This window comes from Cynoglossus semilaevis, chromosome 11 (assembly GCF_000523025.1).
Source record: "Cynoglossus semilaevis isolate Cse_v1.0 chromosome 11, Cse_v1.0, whole genome shotgun sequence".
Taxonomy (NCBI): domain Eukaryota; kingdom Metazoa; phylum Chordata; class Actinopteri; order Pleuronectiformes; family Cynoglossidae; genus Cynoglossus; species Cynoglossus semilaevis.
This window is the reverse complement of record NC_024317.1, coordinates 11,515,605-11,535,822: the sequence shown is the minus strand read 5'-3', so window position 1 is coordinate 11,535,822 and position 20,218 is coordinate 11,515,605. Positions and strand designations below refer to the sequence as shown.

General features: G+C 39.9%; 2 protein-coding genes across 6 annotated transcripts in view; both read right to left on the bottom strand.

The window, feature by feature from the left end:
* The window catches only part of ndrg3a (ndrg family member 3a), a 28,644-nt gene extending 16,710 nt beyond the window's left edge, over positions 1 to 11,934 (bottom strand). Inside the window, exon 1 of one of the 2 annotated variants that reach the window (XM_008320525.3) lies at positions 11,791 to 11,934. The gene's annotated coding sequence lies outside the window, so the exon portion shown is untranslated. The remainder of the gene's footprint in view (positions 1 to 11,790) is intronic. The other variant, XM_008320526.3, reaches the window with a different exon arrangement.
* Positions 11,935 to 14,678: 2,744 nt separating this feature from the next.
* Positions 14,679 to 20,218, bottom strand: part of phf20a (PHD finger protein 20, a) — a 12,449-nt gene continuing 6,909 nt past the window's right edge. For 3 of the 4 annotated variants that reach the window (XM_008320530.3, XM_008320529.3, XM_008320532.3), the window contains 9 exons: positions 19,733 to 19,927; positions 18,766 to 18,861; positions 18,227 to 18,382; positions 17,563 to 17,744; positions 17,264 to 17,363; positions 16,623 to 16,818; positions 16,101 to 16,545; positions 15,533 to 15,710; positions 14,679 to 15,188 (listed from right to left, as the gene is read on the bottom strand). In XM_008320530.3, coding sequence (XP_008318752.1) covers positions 15,055 to 15,188; positions 15,533 to 15,710; positions 16,101 to 16,545; positions 16,623 to 16,818; positions 17,264 to 17,363; positions 17,563 to 17,744; positions 18,227 to 18,382; positions 18,766 to 18,861; positions 19,733 to 19,927 — 1,682 coding nt within the window. In that variant the 3' untranslated portion in view covers positions 14,679 to 15,054. The remainder of the gene's footprint in view (positions 15,189 to 15,532; positions 15,711 to 16,100; positions 16,546 to 16,622; positions 16,819 to 17,263; positions 17,364 to 17,562; positions 17,745 to 18,226; positions 18,383 to 18,765; positions 18,862 to 19,732; positions 19,928 to 20,218) is intronic. The other variant, XM_008320531.3, reaches the window with a different exon arrangement.

The window sequence follows — 20,218 nt, the reverse complement described above, 5'->3', positions numbered from 1 at the left end:
AATGAAAGTCACATCTAAAACCTCTTATTAGGGCTGTAAATAATAAGGTGTTTATAACATTAATCAGGAAGATAAAACAAAATCATATTGTAATGCGTTTTAGCACATGGGCAGAATCTAATTCTTCCGTTGGCTATTTACGTTTCATTGCTCTAGTAGACAACAGAACATGTTATTTGTACACACTGCAGGAAAGTATTTTTGGTTCACGAAGCAGCTTGAGCTTAAAATAACTCAATAATCTCAAGGCCCAGCATGTGTTTGTGGAGTCTTTACCAGGCTTGTTTTTTTAATATTTTACAGTAATAATTCAATCATTTGAATATTATCATGAATAAAACCAGGGGTGAAACCAATATGTCTGCCTAACGGTAAATGTCTTTCTGTCCCAGCAATACACAGAAATCAATGTTTTTTGTCAGGACTATTGATTACTACTTATTCATGATTAATTACAAAGCTACACTGTGAATAATCTGATTAATACTATTAATCAATGACAGCTCTAGTTTTTATTGCACTGTGAATGAGGCTCATATCTTTTATTAATGAATGGAAATAGCTGCGTCTATCCTTCATACTTTGGTCCTCGATTCAGGTACCACTCCATTCTTTCTCTCCGTGACATCTGTCGGCCTGAGGTTCTGACAGAGCAGACACACAGTATACGGAGGGAGCACGGTTCACATACGTTTGTATATAAAAATGCGCACAGATATAAGGGTGGTGCTAGCAAGGCTCGGTGCATTTGTTTTGTGTATACAGTCAGGTTTTTTTTTGGCATAAAGAAAGCTGACACAAATATTGTGCCTTGCTTCCACTGTCCCTAAAATAGAACCTTCTCTGTCTCCTATGTTTGTACAAGGTGAGAACAGGAAGAGGTACTGAATTACCTGGTGGACCCAGGAGACTTGCTCTTGTTGCACAAAACATCAGACAAAGCCTCTGCCTCCTCTAGGTCAGTACTAAACCGGGAGGTGATGGCTGACCACCATAGCCATGAAGACTGAAACTAAAACCTTTGTACTAAGTCAATACCAAATTTGAGCTGTCGGCTTTCATTTCTTTACCAATCACCCTGAGCTGCAGGTACCAAACAACAGTCAGTACTGATTAATGTTGTCTTGTCTTGTCAGCCAACAAACGACAGACGGTGCCAGCCGTGATGATGTCACGTTATGGCTGTGCACATCCCAACAGGTTCATCCGTTGATTGCCTGAGAGAGGTCTAAACACACAGCTGCCTCATGACGCACTTATCAGGGAGGGGGTCATAATGTTCTACAACAGACAGACTCTGCGAAAAGAATACATGGTATTTGAGAACAATCCTTTGACTGAATTAAACACAGGAATAAAAACACCAAAATGCTGACACACTTAGAACCTGGTAATAATTAGACAAGGGAACAATAGAAAAATGGGTGTATGGAGTATCAGATCAATGTTACGTCTCCTCAGGCCGTCACAGAAAGTGGAATCAGATCAATGTTACATCTCCTCAGGCCGTCACAGAAAGTGGAATAGAGACTTAAGGCTTTTACATCTGCTGGCCAGCCGCATAATCAAGGTTTTAAAGAGAGGGGGTCGTGATGGGCTTAGAGCCGTTAACAGATTGACTGGGCAGCTCTCACAGCCCAGCCCCACTGACCTGGTTCCACTTGGTGAGCCAACTAACAAACAACCAGGCCTTCACACCAGGGCACAGACGACCTCTGATGTTTTTATCACGACTAACGACTACTCGGACAATGAAGTTGAAGTCAAGTGGGCGAGTAATTTATGATGTCATCACACTGATGGAGTACAAACGACAAAAAACAGTGAACATGTAACTCTTTATACTCTATATTATTTTTGTAGCTTTCGCTAATGTAGAGAACACATTATCTTTTATCTCAAATTATCTATCAGCTCCCAGTGAGTTGCTGGGAGCTGATAGATCATTTTCTTTAATCTGAGCTTGTGACACTTCCGTCCTCCAGGGCGAACCGCTCAGGAATCCTCCACTCATTTAGCTATTCATGTTTTTCTTTGTGAGCGCAAGTTACCAATGATGGATGGCTTGATGTGTTCTTGTGTGTTGTCCTTCTGTGTATCCGAGCACCACCAGGACCATCAGGACCATCAGGACCATCAGGACCATCAGGACCATCAGGCTGACAATATTATGGCCATGGCAACAGTTATGCTAATGAAGCACAAGAAATCGCTTCTGGTGAAGCTCAACCCTGCATTTGTTCAGTAGGACAGATCAGCAGAGCTACTCTCTCAGCAGAAACATCGTTACAGTTTATTACTGTCAACAGATCATACTAACTCAACAATAACCAATCAACATTCTCTGATTTTTCACCAGTTGAATGATCTCTGATTGTCATGCAATGACTTAGTTACCAAAACAGTGACAAAACATGACAAAGTAGAGTGGGAATTTCAACACTTTCCAAATCAACTACCTGAGGCCCAGTCATGCCAGAGAAACACCGACCAAAACAAATATATCTCAACAATTTACTGCTCTTCATTTTGTAAATGTCACATTTACATAATCTGTCACTAGCAGTTCAATAATGGGAAACACCAGTAACTGATGTAACAGTCTTCACGGAGCCAACTTTAACAAAGATAAATTGTTCACAGTTACAACTGATTCCTTATCTAAAAAAAAGACTTTCTTGACCAAACACATAAAAAACACCAAAGATTTGTCAATGTGTAGTTTCCTTAAATAATCTGAAAAAAAAAATCTGTCACATCCTCCTAAAAATATAATATCACAGTTTGTAGTCTCCCACTTTGAGTCCTTCAGATTCCCAACCCACAGGCCACGTGGGAAAAGTCAGGGAACCATGTTTACAGCTGATGAAATACCTGCACACACAAGTGCTTGAATTTGAAAGGTACTCTGGGTAAAAAATAGCACATTAAAATTGTATGAGTTTAAATACTGACTTGACATGTTCTGTTCTAGTATTTGATTAGACATACCACCATCATCATCGTTATTCCAACTCACAGTCAGCTAATCCAGCAACAACACATCCCTGTAAAACCTATGTATCTGTCTGTGCAAGTGTTGCTATAGAGACAAAGCTGGTTGTTGATGTTTATTCTAAGCCAGGCTAGCCCCAGGAGGGAACGGTGAGGCAACACGACGAGCGGGGAATACTTATACTGGTGCATGATCAAAAGAAATCAATTAAGCATAGCACCAAACATCAGCTCTCCGTTTCATTTATCTCTGACAATCTTTCAAACTTCAATGAACCATGCAGACTGTTTAGATGGGGAAGGGGATTAGTTCATTTCAATGGAAATTAGGAGACATGGGGGCTGTAGTACGGAGCAAGAATATTGATTTAGCTAGCTCTACTGAGCCTAGCGCCTGGGTTTTTAGTATCATGAAGGGAGCTCACCTTAAAACTGGCTTGGTTACCATGGTAACACAGAGTCAGGTGTGAATTTCAGACGAATCATTATGTCCTCTCCTAAGAGTTGAGAACAGGGTTTAGGGAGTCCCTCAAAGTCTCCTCTTTAGGTCTGTTACTTATCTCTAGGATCCAAAAAAGAGATTTTGCTTAGATTTGACATTTTCAACCAATTACAGTTCACAACTTCACATCCTTCTGTTAGAACCAACAGCAGCACGGCTACGTACACTTACATTTTCTGTTTTCTATCAAAACATGATTAATAACGAATGGATTTTCTTCTCTTTCCTCGACAGCCCCTCATCAAAAAGAACACTATGGACTCAACGGTTTTGTACAACTTCTGCTTCTTCTTCCTGTCTGGTACTGCCACCTCTGAGACAGTAGATAAGAAGGTTCTTATTTATCTCACCTAAAACTGTCTGTAGGCCTCAGATGAACTGCCCTGGACCTGTTTTCAGGTCTTTCTTATCTGACAGGAGGTCAGTCTTAGTATCTTTCTCACTGTACATGCATTCACTTGGGTCCATTTCTAATAACATTGGCATTGATTTTCATTGATGTGCAGATTAATTACTAATGTATTTGCAGAGCCTTTTAAAAATGAAAATCCAGTCTAATTATTGATTGATTGGCCTGACAAAAAGGGTGGACAGTAAGAATTCTATCTCGGCAGCAGAATCAATTTGATTGTGATGTCTGTGCTTCTGGGCCTCTGTCCTGATTCTGTTGTGTAACTACAAAAACCTACGGCCTATGTGCCTCATATGTTACTATTAAATGTTAGATATTACAGTTATAACACATGTTTCTATTCTTTTTATTTTTAATGTATTATTTTTTATTCTTATTCTCGTCCAGTTGATCTCGTCATTCTCGAATCTGACTTGATTTTTAGTTAAATGTGTTGCATGTTGAAAAAAATGGAAAACCTCTATTTTGAGCTGTTTTCCAAATGTTTTTAAGATTGCAACAGCAGCATTAGCTCCAACACAAAACGAGGGCAGATCAAACTGAGTCAAACAGAGTCTCAACATCAGATCCTGCAGAGTCTGGTGACTATGATGCTGCAGATGCTAAGCCCACCTGCCATTACTCCCTGAAGGCTTTTAAAGACCTAAATTATTCCTTAAGGGGTCACTTCATCTGCTAATGGCCTTACGAGATTAAAGAGCAGCGCTCGTCTGTATAAAATTAAAAGAAAAATGCAGCGGTGTCATCAGCCCACGACATGAAGACGCTCACAGCCAGAGGGAGTCTCAGATAGAAATAATTACACAACTGTGGTTCCCAAAAATGATACGTCCTAATTTTAACAGAAACATATTACACTCAGTACACCAATATAGATTAGACTCAAAATTCTCACTGACGTTTACTTGATTTTCTTGACTTATCCATCAGGACAATGTCTCAGTAAAATATCTGAGCAACAAAACATTGGCAACTTCAACAACTCAAATGCTAATAACACACACAAGTATGTAAGTAGGTAGAAAACTGCGTGCTCATACTCGGTGATGAATATTGTATGTGTTGGGGCGTGGCTGTGTCAAACCGTGTCACTGCTATAACACCATTATAAAAGGGAAAAACATGCAGCTGTTTGTTGACACCTGGTGTTTATTTTGTAAACAACACACATGTAATCGTGCTGGTATGAACTAATGTATAATATGGTGACACTAATAATTCTCTCACAATAGTGACGTCCAAAACAACATTTCAAATGAGAATCTAAATACGTTATATCTGTAATTTAGTGAGTACTATGGACTCAACGGTTTTGTACAACTTCTGCTTCTTCTTCCTGTCTGGTACTGCCACCTCTGAGACAGTAGATAAGAAGGTTCTTATTTATCTCACCTAAAACTGTCTGTAGGCCTCAGATGAACTGCCCTGGACCTGTTTTCAGGTCTTTCTTATCTGACAGGAGGTCAGTCTTAGTATCTTTCTCACTGTACATGCATTCACTTGGGTCCATTTCTAATAACATTGGCATTGATTTTCATTGATGTGCAGATTAATTACTAATGTATTTGCAGAGCCTTTTAAAAATGAAAATCCAGTCTAATTATTGATTGATTGGCCTGACAAAAAGGGTGGACAGTAAGAATTCTATCTCGGCAGCAGAATCAATTTGATTGTGATGTCTGTGCTTCTGGGCCTCTGTCCTGATTCTGTTGTGTAACTACAAAAACCTACGGCCTATGTGCCTCATATGTTACTATTAAATGTTAGATATTACAGTTATAACACATGTTTCTATTCTTTTTATTTTTAATGTATTATTTTTTATTCTTATTCTCGTCCAGTTGATCTCGTCATTCTCGAATCTGACTTGATTTTTAGTTAAATGTGTTGCATGTTGAAAAAAATGGAAAACCTCTATTTTGAGCTGTTTTCCAAATGTTTTTAAGATTGCAACAGCAGCATTAGCTCCAACACAAAACGAGGGCAGATCAAACTGAGTCAAACAGAGTCTCAACATCAGATCCTGCAGAGTCTGGTGACTATGATGCTGCAGATGCTAAGCCCACCTGCCATTACTCCCTGAAGGCTTTTAAAGACCTAAATTATTCCTTAAGGGGTCACTTCATCTGCTAATGGCCTTACGAGATTAAAGAGCAGCGCTCGTCTGTATAAAATTAAAAGAAAAATGCAGCGGTGTCATCAGCCCACGACATGAAGACGCTCACAGCCAGAGGGAGTCTCAGATAGAAATAATTACACAACTGTGGTTCCCAAAAATGATACGTCCTAATTTTAACAGAAACATATTACACTCAGTACACCAATATAGATTAGACTCAAAATTCTCACTGACGTTTACTTGATTTTCTTGACTTATCCATCAGGACAATGTCTCAGTAAAATATCTGAGCAACAAAACATTGGCAACTTCAACAACTCAAATGCTAATAACACACACAAGTATGTAAGTAGGTAGAAAACTGCGTGCTCATACTCGGTGATGAATATTGTATGTGTTGGGGCGTGGCTGTGTCAAACCGTGTCACTGCTATAACACCATTATAAAAGGGAAAAACATGCAGCTGTTTGTTGACACCTGGTGTTTATTTTGTAAACAACACACATGTAATCGTGCTGGTATGAACTAATGTATAATATGGTGACACTAATAATTCTCTCACAATAGTGACGTCCAAAACAACATTTCAAATGAGAATCTAAATACGTTATATCTGTAATTTAGTGAGTAGTGAAAGGCTGGAGTATCCAACAGTATCCTGGCAATAACACACGGTAACAGGTAAAAAAATGACATATAACTTGGGATAGTGTTGTCATAACAAAAATCTTAGTTCCCCCTTATTTCCACTGATGTTTCTCCTTAGTCGGGTTTTCTAAAAATAACTGCACAACTGTACAGTAGACAAACAACAAACATGAAATGCCTCCAGTTTACCTCCCTAAGCCAACAGCCACCTGCTGGCAGACAGACATGAATATTGTGCCATATGTTGCTAATGAAGTTCAGCTCTGTGATAGGCTGTAAATGTCCATTTCTAGTAGCATGGTTAAGAAGTAGAAATGTGATTTCCTCATACACAGACAGTAAAATGGAAACATTAGATAGTGCCTAAAAAAACTGAAGATAGCTTTCAATGTCACGGACAGTAAAGTCCTGTAATGGAATGTAAACTCCTGTCAACCATTCATGACATGGCCTTGAACACTTTGAACTACATTAAGATTTATATTGTTGTCTATGTGGGTTTTTTTCTTCCTATTTACAAACATTTTCCATATAACTGAAAAAAAATCCTCATTTCATTGTTCACAGGGTTTATATCTACTTCAACAGAGGAGGCTTTCTGGCTAAGGTCACTCTGACTGACACTGATATGGATACCACCTAGTTGGGATGCATGAATGAGTTTGGAAGTTTACTGCCTTAATCATTATTTTAAAAAAGGCTGCGTATTAAGTCACTGAGGCGTGAAATCCATCTGTATTCGACTATTCCTGGTAAAAATATCCAAAGACCAACCTTCTGCTCACTTGCTCTTACTTCTCTTGGGGGCTGGACACTCAAATAAAATGAAAAAAAAAAATCTAATTTTTGTCTAACATTATTATTTGATGTTAATTTTGGACAGTCCACTGGGCTATATCCGGCCCTCGTGCTGCCGGTCGGTTAGGTCCTAAATCTTGTGAACATGTGAATGAATCAGGGCTCCGAGGGCCATTTCCTCACAGACACACTGCCTCCTCTAATAGAATGATCCATGTTGTCACAATGACTGAATACCTAACACTCAATAAGAAGCTCCTCTGGCGCCTGCTTCGTGAGTGCTTGCTGTAGAGGTCAACAGTGTCCTTGTCCTTCCACAAAGACGAGGACGATCACCACCACTCATCTGGTGTCGTTCTCACTGAAGAAAATGTTCTTTTTAAAATCCATTTTTAGCGACCATTCTCTAATCATCGCCATTAGCAGCAGGAACTTGGATGCTGTTTAATTTCTGCTGTCTGAAAGAAGCTACAAATATTTGATATGGAACCTGTAATCTGAGAAAGGTACTCAAGGAGAACACCGTTCACGTACAAGTTCTATCGCGTTAATAATCACAGATTACTTATGAGCATCGAACCATCTGTCGAAACCTTCAAATTCAGACAGACGTTAAAATTTAGATCAGTGATCATCAACTAGTTTTTAATGTGTTAATTAACAGTTTAGTTCCAAGAATCTGACTCCTCATACAAAAGTAAGAAATATACTTCAAGACAGGGAGAAAATATTTTAGGGTAAAAAGTTCCTAAAAGCAATATATATGAAAGAAAGTACAACCAGTGAATGTAAACAAAGCTGTCTCCCACGTATAGCACCGAGTGACGTTGTATCCACTCGCTCTGCTCACCAACTAGTTGCTGTGCAGAATTAGTTGTACGTAGACATGAAAGCTGTAGGTCGAGGACATTGTGAACCAAAGACCCCGTGTACTGTAAAGGACCCTGTTTGGTGCTAATTCTGTTCAGCTTCACAGTAATGACTGTCAGTGAAGAGGCTTAATTACTGTCTCTGTGTCTCTGGTGAGTTTTACTGCAGACATCCATCACTGTACACACAAAAAAAACGTCTTTGACAAAAATAGTTTGGTGGTACATTCAGGAACACTGTAATCCCTCAAACATAAACACTTTACATGACTGACATGGCACAGTGTTTTATGCCAATGTGCCATCGAGGTAAGTGTTAAAAATATACATCACAGATCAGAGGAGGACCTCAATAATCATTATTTTTCTCAGTGATTAAAGGCGTTGAACTGAGAGACGGTGTTCAGTCCTGATCCTTACTCTTTGTTCTGAGTCTCCGTGTGTTTGAAACCACCTGTTGTGTAAACAATCATCCAGGTGATAGCAATCAGCCACCAATAAGAGGAGCCACTCGGTTGAAAAGACGCTGAATAAACTGTATATACTATAGACTAAATCAGATGATGTCAAAACAATTTGAACTAAGTTTAGAAAGGTTTTAAGGACAATGAAGTACCTAATAAGAAGTACGTTAACTTCCTTCAACAGTAACATAACAATAGTTTTTATTAGATTATCAACATATTTCTCCTGCTGTTTTCAACTAACTTCTTACACCTAGCTAAAGCATTAGCCGTTAGCTGCTACAAGTTGTCAAAATAAAGAAGCTCTGATTTCATTCAGGCTAACTTCTCAAATCCAAACAGCTCAGAAACAGGACCAAAGACGATTTTTGTCTGCTGGTAAGGGTAAACAGAGGTTAGTCAACGACAGTGACCACTGGTCAGAAATCTGGAAGAAACAAAACTTCATCCAGGCAGCAATGTGAACCACTGTTTACACAGCTATATTTTCTAAAGAAAGGAGAGATATGTGATTCTAATTTTGAAAACTGTAGAAAAAAAAGTTAAGTTTAATATGTTAAACCAATGTTAATGAAAAGAGAATGTAGTAGTACAAAATGAATTACAAATACGTGTCCAGGACTTCTACTGTTAAGGGTCGGTGTGATAAGGTCACATGTTCTACAGGTAAAATTTAATCAGTAAATATGTAGAGTATTCTTAAAGGTATCTCATCATTAATAATTAATCAGAACCTAACCCAAAATTGATTATTTGTGGAACGGAATGGGGTGGGGAGAGAGAGAAAGAGACAGAGACAGAGAGAGAGAGAGAACACCTCAGTGTGCTACAGCATATGACCTAATAATCAACCTAGTTAAGCAGGTTTTGGACTGGGGTTGTAAATCTCACAGGTTCAGAGGTCAGTGTAAAGGCAGCCGCTCTTTGTTTCACACATACACATTAATCTGAGTGTAATTTACAATGTTGTTAGTGACAACACACACCAGTTGGGGTTGCTTATTGTGTAAGCAGCTCCATTCAAGCCATACTGCTCGTGTGACGCTCTGGAGGGCAATGTCACAGATAGGACACCTGAATTTATTACCCCCACCATTTAATGTGGAACACAGTAAAATGTCAACCACTCATTTCTATAATTAAAACTTTAGAAGCAGACGTTGTGTTTTGGTGCCACATACCAATGTGTGAATGACCTACAGAGACTACAGAAGGCTTTGAACTGTCAAATCTCAACTTTGATGTTAAAATTAGGAAATAAAAACCCAAATTGTTGAATAAATTGTCTAAATACAATAGTTAAAATATAAAACAAGACCAAATGTACAGCATCACACACAATAAAAGATAACTAGAAGGTATGAAAAATTGGCATACATTGTTTAATGTTAACAAAAGAAATTTAAAAAATAGTGTAAACACTAACACCAACTAGGAGCTAAGTTAGCCTAAGCTAACATTAAGAGAGGCTTTCCAATTACAATAATAATTAATAAATAAAAGACAAAAAAATAAAGGGTGAACCAATAATACAACTCAACAAAAACCGCTAAAAGTTAACACCAAGAAGAATCTATTAAAAAATAGTGTAAACACTAACACCAACTAGGAGCTAAGTTAGCCTAAGCTAACATTAAGAGAGGCTTTCCAATTACAATAATAATTAATAAATAAAAGACAAAAAAATAAAGGGTGAACCAATAATACAACTCAACAAAAACAGCTAAAAGTTAACACCAAGAAGAATCTAAAAGTTAGCTTACTGGGCCACACATTTAGGGCAATGTTAGCCAGCATTGGTGACCAAATGTCCAAAAGTGGTTATTACCAGATATAACACAACCTGCACATTTCTGATGCAACTTTTGGTGATAAAAAAATACCTGGTTTTGGTTTTCATAGCTTAAAAGTAAATATATAAATGTGTTTTATTGAAAAAAAAAGTTTAATATTGATGCTGTTAAATGTTTACATCAATTTAGAAAATACACTGGCTTTCCGTACTAGTAGTATCCTCACTTCCTGTGTTTGAAGTGAAAACTTTATTCCTCATGGACTCACTATTACTACCATCCATAAGACGACACTTCACTGACATCCAACTGAAAATGAACGAAGAGTAAAAAATAAGATGACACAGAAACAGGTTGAAGCAGCCCAACACGTCAGGAAGGCTGAGCAAGAGTTGGATTGAAATAAGTAACGGGATAGAAATGAAATAATGGCGCACAAACACTACTTTTAATGCATAAAGCCAAAAAAAATAAAATAAATCAAGTTTATAAAATAGAAAAGTTGCACCCTGTTGACAAAACGTTAGAAATACACTTACTAAAATAACTCACAGGTTTCATAAAACTGATAAAAGTGCCATAATCGGCCCAGAGGCCAGAGTTTGGACACACATCATAAAGTACACAACCAGGTAATGCATCAAACTACATTACCCCAACAGCTGTTCCTGTAGTATCTAAAAATATTTTTTTAATTTAATTGCTTACTTTAATTAAATAATGTCTCAATTGTCAGATGCACAAATGAGGTGACGAGACCACCGTCGTGAGTGACGTTTCGTCGTTTTTTCATTTTCACAAAAGTGGACAAAAAAAAAAGATAAACCAGCTTAACGTGAAGCTAATTTCACATCAGCTAAAAGGACAGGAAAACGCAGTAGAGACAGTCGTAATAAAACAAGAATGTGGAGAAACTGCGGTGATGTCGCATCACTCTGGGGCTCAAGTCAAATGCAGTTGCTTTACAACGCTCAACGGTTACAGTCCTACAGTTTTAAAAATGTTTTATTTTTTAAATAACCAATTATAATAAACTAATATTTAACATTGGATAAAAGCCTCTAAAAGAGACACATTACAGTGCGGTCAGGTGTATGAACGGAGTGAGCGGATTTCTCATCTTCGGCGGCAGCGGCCACATCTGTCACAGTCAGACGAAAACACGGCGGAAAACCTGGAGCTCAGACTTACCGTAATGTGGAAAAGAAAACACGCTTCTGTCAACCTCTTTCGTGGAATGTTGTACACGGACTACAATTAAGAATCACGATCGACGACCCTCTCGCGGCGCTATCTCCAAGACCAAGTAGTATTACGATTGAATGTGGGTGGAGCCACAGGCTGCTCCTGACAGACAGCTTAGAATAGCCAATAAAAAGCTGCGCTGAGGTGCAGAGCTCGGAAGTGAGGAGGAGGCCTCACTCCGCTGCCAATAACGGACACCCAAAGCGGTGGGAATAAAAAGTCAAATACTGAGAGTAAAGTGGCAAACCAGTATCCTTTTGGAACAGGCTTGTCCAAAGACGTCTCAAATGTCGGACAGAAATCAGGTTAATTAATGTATAAATATATCAGTAAATGAAACTAAAACATCCAAAGACCAAACAGTCAATCAATGCGAGGCGTTTGAGTTGGATATGAGCTTAGAAAAAACTCAGGATAAAAAGAATGTGTATTAAATAACGATAGAGCCGAAAACGACGGGTTGAGGTGACGAAGGAGGGAGAAGCCACTTCACTACGTCAAAAAAGCCTGTTAAAGCCTGGACTTAGCGGCGGATTGATGAGAAAACAGAGGAGTGTATTTGACAAGATTAAAAAGCTAAAGATAAAAAAAAGGTTTGCAAATAAAATTCAAGGTCATGATGGTTTGGACATGATGGTGGTATTTTACTCAAGGGATGTAGAAGACGGAGCTGCCAGGCAGTAGTAAAAGAGGAAGGAAACTTGGCACAGTCATTCACATCTGTAGTAGATCTGAGGGGTTGTTTTTGTTTGTTTTTGCTTGTCCTGATTCTGTACTGTTGCTAAGACGTCCTGAAGTCCAATGTTTCTAAGCTGTGATTTTCTCAGACAATTAGAACCTCCCCAGTCTGTATCCAGTCACAGCTGCAGATGGAGGGAGGGGCTGTAGAAAGACCACAACCCCCCAACACACAGACACTAGCTGACGACGTAGACCCATCTCCACGGCTGCATTTTAAATTAACATTTTAATTATTCTCATTGCTGCTCAGCCCACCATCTAACAACTGTGCGTGGTTTAACTTTTAACTGGTTCAAAATAAACTCATCTACAGCCACAGTGCTGAAAGCCCTAGATATTTAAAAAAAAAAAATCATCAAACTGTGAAGGATACTATTTCAGACCATACTGGAAGAACAAGAACCAGCTGAACCAACAGAACCAAAGGCTGTAGTTCAACTCACCCGCAGTGTGTCACAGTCTAGTTCCTGAAAAATAAATGGAGGCAACGGAATTACATATTAGTTCAGTTTTCATCTTATGCCAAGATCAACCAGGCAAAACTTATAGGGTTAAAAAAAAAAAAAACTTGGACTGAGACAGATGGTCATCTTTGTATCCTGTATCTAGGAAGACATAAATTAATTCACATTTTAACTTTTTAGATTTCAAACTTGTATAGTTTATGGTATAGTTGAAGGTGTTTGCATATTCTGATATTTTCAGATGAGGGCGTCGTTCTCCCTCTGTCCCGATTTTTTGATTATAAAAACGACATATTTCATGTATAAATTAGCGTAATACTAGGGAACTGCGCCCCTGCTGGAGATATAGAGGAGTGACACTGTTATCACTGAAAGGGTAAAGAAAAAACCCAAGTCCAAGTCCATCATAATTAATAACAATGATAACTTTATTTATATACCAGCAAATCTTTTTGCATTGTTCAGGACAGTTCCCCTGCGTCTACATCTGACATTTACAGTACATTAGCAGTACAGTTCCTGTATTTGATGAATGTTGAACAGATTACACAAAATATTTACAGACAGCCCAAATAAACTGACCAAGAGAGTAAAAGAATGTTCAATGTTCTGATCATTAAATTTTTATCAACAAAAGGACAAGATGCTAAAGGTCAGGGAGAGACAAGCATAGGTTCCATTTTACAGTGTACGGAGAGTGAGGTTCAATAGCAAAACATCAGTTCAAACTGAGGAGGAACAGACCGAAGAAACAAAGTGCTCCAACTAAAACATGAGTAAAGGTCATTATCACAAATAAAAAGTTCGATTTTAAGACAAAACTGAAACCAGACAGGGGTTTTCTCTTCAAAGCTGGACGTAATATGATAAGATTTTAGACAGTCAAGTTCACACAACGCAGGGTTGCGACAAAAATGGTTATGCAAAAATCCTAAAGGTGCGTTTCTGGAGGCCGTACAAGAACTACGTGCATTTTCACACAAGTGACCAGGAACTTCATAGTAGAGGAAGGAACTCGGGGCTGAAGATACTGCCCCAGGTGGTAAGCTGTAGTATTTTATATTTTATATTTTAGGGTTCGTCTGTTAGTCAGTGACAGCCAGAGAAGTGCTGGGTATATGTTAGGTAAGCAACAGCCATATGGTCAGTTTAGTAACAAATTGTTAGACATGGACGAAGCAATCGAGACTTCTGAAATCTCAAGATTTCCCATTTGATTTTGCTTACTGAATGTCGTAGTTTTTTTTTATATATCAATGCAATACAATTAATAAGTTGACCTGGTGGCAATGGAATTAATTTGGTTGATACTGGAGACAACTTTTAGACAAGATGTCTTCTTCCATTTCTAATGTACGGGTGACGGTGTGAGATTTGAAAACTTGTTCTTTTGAACAATGCCAGACTCTGGGCAGAAATGTTCACAGGATCTTTTACAAGACGGGGGACTGATTTGCATATTGTCATAGAGCTTAAACTGTAACAGAAATTCATTAAGATGCATCCTGGACATTGTGACCTCAACGCCATTGAGAGCTGATCGTGGCGGCGGATTGATGAGAAAACAGAGGAGTGTATTTGACCAGATTAAAAAGCTAAAGATAAAAAAAAGGTTTGCAAATATGTTTAACTGTGTGTGGAACTGGAGACGGGGGTCCTAACCAGACCGTATCCACAGAAGTGGACGCTGGGCCTCGGGGATTTCTTCTGCATGTAGGAGGTAATTCTTTGTGTTTAATCCTGATTTAAGCATTTAACATTTCCACAAATGTTCATACAAATATTCATACGAGACACCGGCACGCTGAAGCTTTACATCCCACTACACAGGAGCTCAACAGGTTACACGTATCGACCTTACGCAGCAGCAGCAGCAGGTGCAGCAGTCCAGTCAGTAAAACTTTATAAACTGCAAGAAGTTTCCAGAATATCTGCACCCACACTGCACTGACTGCATCCACAGTTAGGTAATGTGCGCTGCAGCAACTGTTGTTCTCTGGCGCCCTCACATGGAGCTTATCTGCTGCATTATGTCCAGCTGCGACAGCAGCCGTTTGATGCGGTGTTTGAGCTGAGGCAGTCGAGCCAGAGGTTCTGGAGGCTCCAGCTCTCCTGTGTAGTCCAGCCAACTCTCCAGAACTGTGGGAAGAAATGGGCAGTAAGGAATTGTAATTCATTAACAATTAAAACAGGGGAAAAACCCCATCAGTATTTAGGTTTCAGTCTATATACATATTTAATCAAATATATTGAGCCTACTCTACTGACTGTAGTCATTGACTTAAAACACACCAAAGTGCATTGAATAGGGTCAAACTTACAAGATCATTTCCATCATTGTGATCAAGGCTCTGATTTCTAAGAATGAGTTGTGGCTTCATTTTAAATCAGTAAACTAAAGATGACTAAAACTCCTTTTACAATTTTCAATTTCCCATCTACTGGTAAAGCCAAACAGAATAACATGGACATGGACAGCTCACCATCCAGCTCCCTCTCAATGAAGTCCATCCTGTGGGACACATCATCCTGGACTGCATCTATGTGGTCCAGCAGATTAATCTGCCACTGCTGGTGTTGTCTGTTCTTATCTGCAGCTCCTGGTTCTCTCCTCACCACATCTTTCATGTCAGACTGGGACCACAGGTTAGCCAGAGTGACCTGCAGACAGTTGGACGAAGACATGAGTCAAATGACAAAGAATCTCTGAAGAATCCCTCTGTGCTGCTGCTATGAGAGAAGGACGCAGAGACAATAAAGGTTTTAATCTGATTAATCACAGGGTCAGGCTGTGAATAATCAGAATTCATTTGGATTGTAATTGATTAGGATTAATCAAGATTGGAATTCATTGTGAGTAACCTAGATCAGGGGTGGACCCACCAGTTGAACAGAACAATATTGGAAGTAGATCCTGGGCACTTTAAATAAAATATAAAAATATAATTCTATAATGTATAGCAGTGACCATATACTGTAAGAATTGGATCATATTGTACCACAACATATCATTGATTGACTCTACTGTGTCTGCAGTGTCTGCAGCCTCACCTTGTTACCGTTCACTGTAGATTTGGGCTTGTCTGTCTCCAGCAGGCTCCCGTAGCGCTGCTCCCTCTCCAGCAGCTCCTCGGTGCTCCTCATGCTGTCCTCCAGCTCTGAGCCCTGCCAGGTCTCCACCACCAGCCGCTGCTCCACAGCTGGATAGTACGCCCGGGGTTTCTGGTAACAATGTTCACTGGAAATGTACGAGTCTTGGAAGGACGGGAAGGGAGACGGAGAGCAAGACAGAAGGGAGGAGGTGTTGGCAGCTGTCGCAGCTCGGCTCAGCTTCTCCAACGCATTCGACATCAGCATCTCTCCTCGGCTCATCTCTTCATCAGGAACCACGGGCAACGGCGCTTTATCACTGCCCTGGTGTGAGTCAGAACTGGGCAAGGACCTCAAATGTTTCCACGGCTGCCGCCAAAGCTGCAGGTCAGGGTGGAAGTTGCTCCTGTGCAGTTAAAAAAAGAGAAAAGATCAGAACAGGTTCTGTATCCTGACTGTTCATCTGGGCTTCTCTGTACTTACTGTAAGACATTCATCTTCAGTTGGAGTCCATTGATAATTTCCAACACATGTTGAACGTCCCCCAGCAGCTGGTGTGTGGTGGTGATTTTCTTGGCATTTTGATGTGAGTAGTTCTCTTTCAGGAAGGACAAACCATACATGTGACCGTTGGTCAACCATTCACGGTCGTACCAGTAGCGCAGACTCTGTCTTTGACCTGAGGATATGAGGGAAATCAATCCACATTTAATGAAAAAGTCAAGATTTTGAATAAACATCCATTTGATCCAGTACTTCTAAAACAGTGGGGCGAACCCCTGTGTGGGGGGGCGTGGGGAGCTGCCAGGGGGGCATGATGGGCTTTCAATGGAATATGGCACACTGGACATAAGTGTACCACTGCTCTAATGCTTGAATGATAGCAAGACTATTTACCACAATGAATTACATGTCATTGCAATTGAAAGTGAGTATCTTTTTATATAATCTGATTATTCAAACTGCAGTAGCTGATAATCCTTAGGATAAAAAGAACCTCAGCTCTCAGTGTTCTGCTGGTTGCAGATACACCTGTGTGACATCACAACAGGGTTTAGCCTTTAGTCATCATCTTCTATCTAATCAAATTTAAAAAAAAAAAAAAAGAGGTGTCCCTGCCTCACCTGGTGGGTCTCTGCAGATGTAGCAGGTGTACTTGTCTGGAACATTTTCTTCTAGCAGACCCATGCAGGTGCCATGCTGCCAACATAAACAGTCTTCACACTAAAGGAGGACAAGATAGAGACCGGGGTTATACTCCAAACCTAAGTTGAAGTTCACTGCTGTGAGGATTTTAAAGGTAAAAAAATAAAATCATTTTTTATGAGAAATTGTGACAAGAACAACATGCTCACCTGGATCATAAAGTCGAAATAAAAAATCATTTTTTATGAGAAATTGTGAAAAGCACCAACATGCTCACCTGGATCATAAAGTCGTTTTCTTCTTCTACTCCACAGATGCATCTCACCACCTCCTGGTCACTGATGTCTGCAGCGCACGAGTCCACACTGAGGGGAGGAGTGGTGACGTCTAGATCCACCCCCATGTCGTCGTCGCTCCAGCCGCAGCTGTCGGTCGACCAGTCACTGAAACTGTCCTCATCTGCAGCAACAGCAACAAACACAGCAGTGATGCAGGCGAACAAGGATTCTTTCTACAACAATTGAAAGGAGCATGTCATTTGAAGGAGCCAAGAGAGGTTCAGTGAACAATTGACGATTACATGATGAAGCAAGCCATAGCAGCCGACAAAGACACCAGGATTCAATCAACCAAGCCTTAATTCTAAACTGCAATACAATACCATATACAGCCGGACCGTAGGCACAACGATACATTAACTTAAAACAAAAACAAAAAAACAATTCAGTCAGCACAGTAAACACACAAGGCAGTTGTATCCTACCACCTGCTGTGGTAAGTCAGGACAGGTAATTGGCAACGTTTCTGATTTGCTTATGAAGCTGCATGATTGATTGAATTCTGGGAAATGAATACAGGGGGAGGCCAGTTTAATTACACATTCACTTACATCAGCACACGCACACACACACACAGACACTGACACAAACAGAGATACCCACCATCCACATGTATCTGCTCTGAGTAGCTGTTTCCAGGCCTGCTGGGGTAGGCCTCAGGTTTGTGATTGTTTGACTGAGGGGATTTGGGTAGCAAATTCAATTTTGACTGACGACCCAATACTGAGACGTCAACATTCTCCTCACTACCTGTGTAGTCTGTTCATGTAGGACATGGGGGGAAGCAGACGCAGAACAAAATAATAATAAAAAAAGGTCAACATAGAAAATGCCAAACAGAATGAGGAAAATGAGACCAGGGACGTGGGGATGTCATGACTAAGTCTGTGGATTAGCTGCAGCTGAGGACAGGGATTTTTGCATGAATCCTGTCGTCATATTAAGGTAAAACAACACGACAAAGCTCGTCTTTTGGTACAACGGAGCAACATAAATGCAACTTGTGCCATCCACAGAGCCTTAGTCACCACAGTTACACCAGGCAGGGGCAGTTCATGCAGTGCATGCAAGCAAATTCCTGTAACAATTAGAGCGACTGCACATGCAGAGCAGTAGAAACGCCGCGCTCTCCTTCTTCTTACCAGACTTGGCCTTCTTTCTTTTCTTCCTTTTCTTCAGTTTGATGCGGAGGAAGTCCTTCTGCTTCGGTTTCTCTTTCAGTTTGTCTTTCACTGACCCTGAGGGCACATTTAACAGGCAAGAATTAAACTTAAAGAACATCACTAATGCTATTTACATTAGGAAGGGAATAAGGAATCACTCTGCCAACCCCAAGTCCAATGGATGAACATTTATTTCTAGGGGGGAAAAATATCTCTGTGGAAATAAAAATCCATAACCATAATCCATTAATGTCCAAGACAAATGAAGGTGTCTTGTTAGAGGTTCATGTTGCAGTACATCTGTAACAACATTCTGAGCACATCCAGAGACAAAGGCATGGTCCAACAACGTCCTCTAGTGTTGACCGTCAGGATCCAGAGCTAAACTAACAACAAGGCTCTATGTTGACATTTCACAATAAATAAATGAACTTAATTTGTACTATATTGATTCGATATTTGGGAAATTGTTGTTTGCAGCAGATATGCTGTTAACAGGCTGCCCTTAGCAAGCACCAAGCATGTGGTTCCTCTGAGAATGGAACCCAGGACTCTCTATTTCATCTTCATACTATATGTTGCACAACCGCTACATACAGCAGCCTCATTGTAAACTCGATATTATGTCGTAGCCAAGCTGGACATTTCCAACATTCTATTTGGTATTTCATGGCCATTTTAACCCCTCGTTGTGCTGATTACCTAACTCCTGTGTGGGCAGGATGACTAACTGCTCAATGCTCAGTGCAGGGGGAAGCATTCTAGTCCAGATGGTGGCTGTGTGAAGCCAACACAGGATTTCATTTCAGTGTGAATAGAGCAACAGCCCGGTGTACACAGAGATAAGGAGTACCTAACCTTTTTACTCCAACAGTTTCAAACAGTGTATTTTAGTTTGGTGAGGTACTGCACCCAGGTGAGGACTGGGTGGTGGGTTCATACTGACCAATGTCAAAGCCACTTTTCTCTGAACTCCTGTCCTCCTGGTGGCATCTGTTCCTGTCCAGTTGGTTCTCCTTGCTTTTCTCTCTAAGCAGTGTTCTGTGCTGATGGTTCTGGGTGCCACCTGCTGGAGGCACTGATGTACGTCTACCGGACGTCTTCACATCGCCTTGAGAATAATGGCCACCGGCAACAGAATCTTAATGGGGGAAATTTTGTAAAATGACATGACCTATCACTGACTTCACGAATCAGTTTTCATTTTCATTTTAAGGCTCCCATACTGCTGATCCTGAAGACCTAAAAGCAGATTTATTTGACACCGGTAACAAATGATGGCTGAAATACTATGATTGGAAAAAAACGGAAGCATAAATATACATGACTAGAAGCTGTGCAACCAAGAAAAAAAAGCTGTGATGAAAACTGACTATTTGATTTTTATAAATATTAATGGTAAATATATTGAACAACTGGTTCTGATACTGTT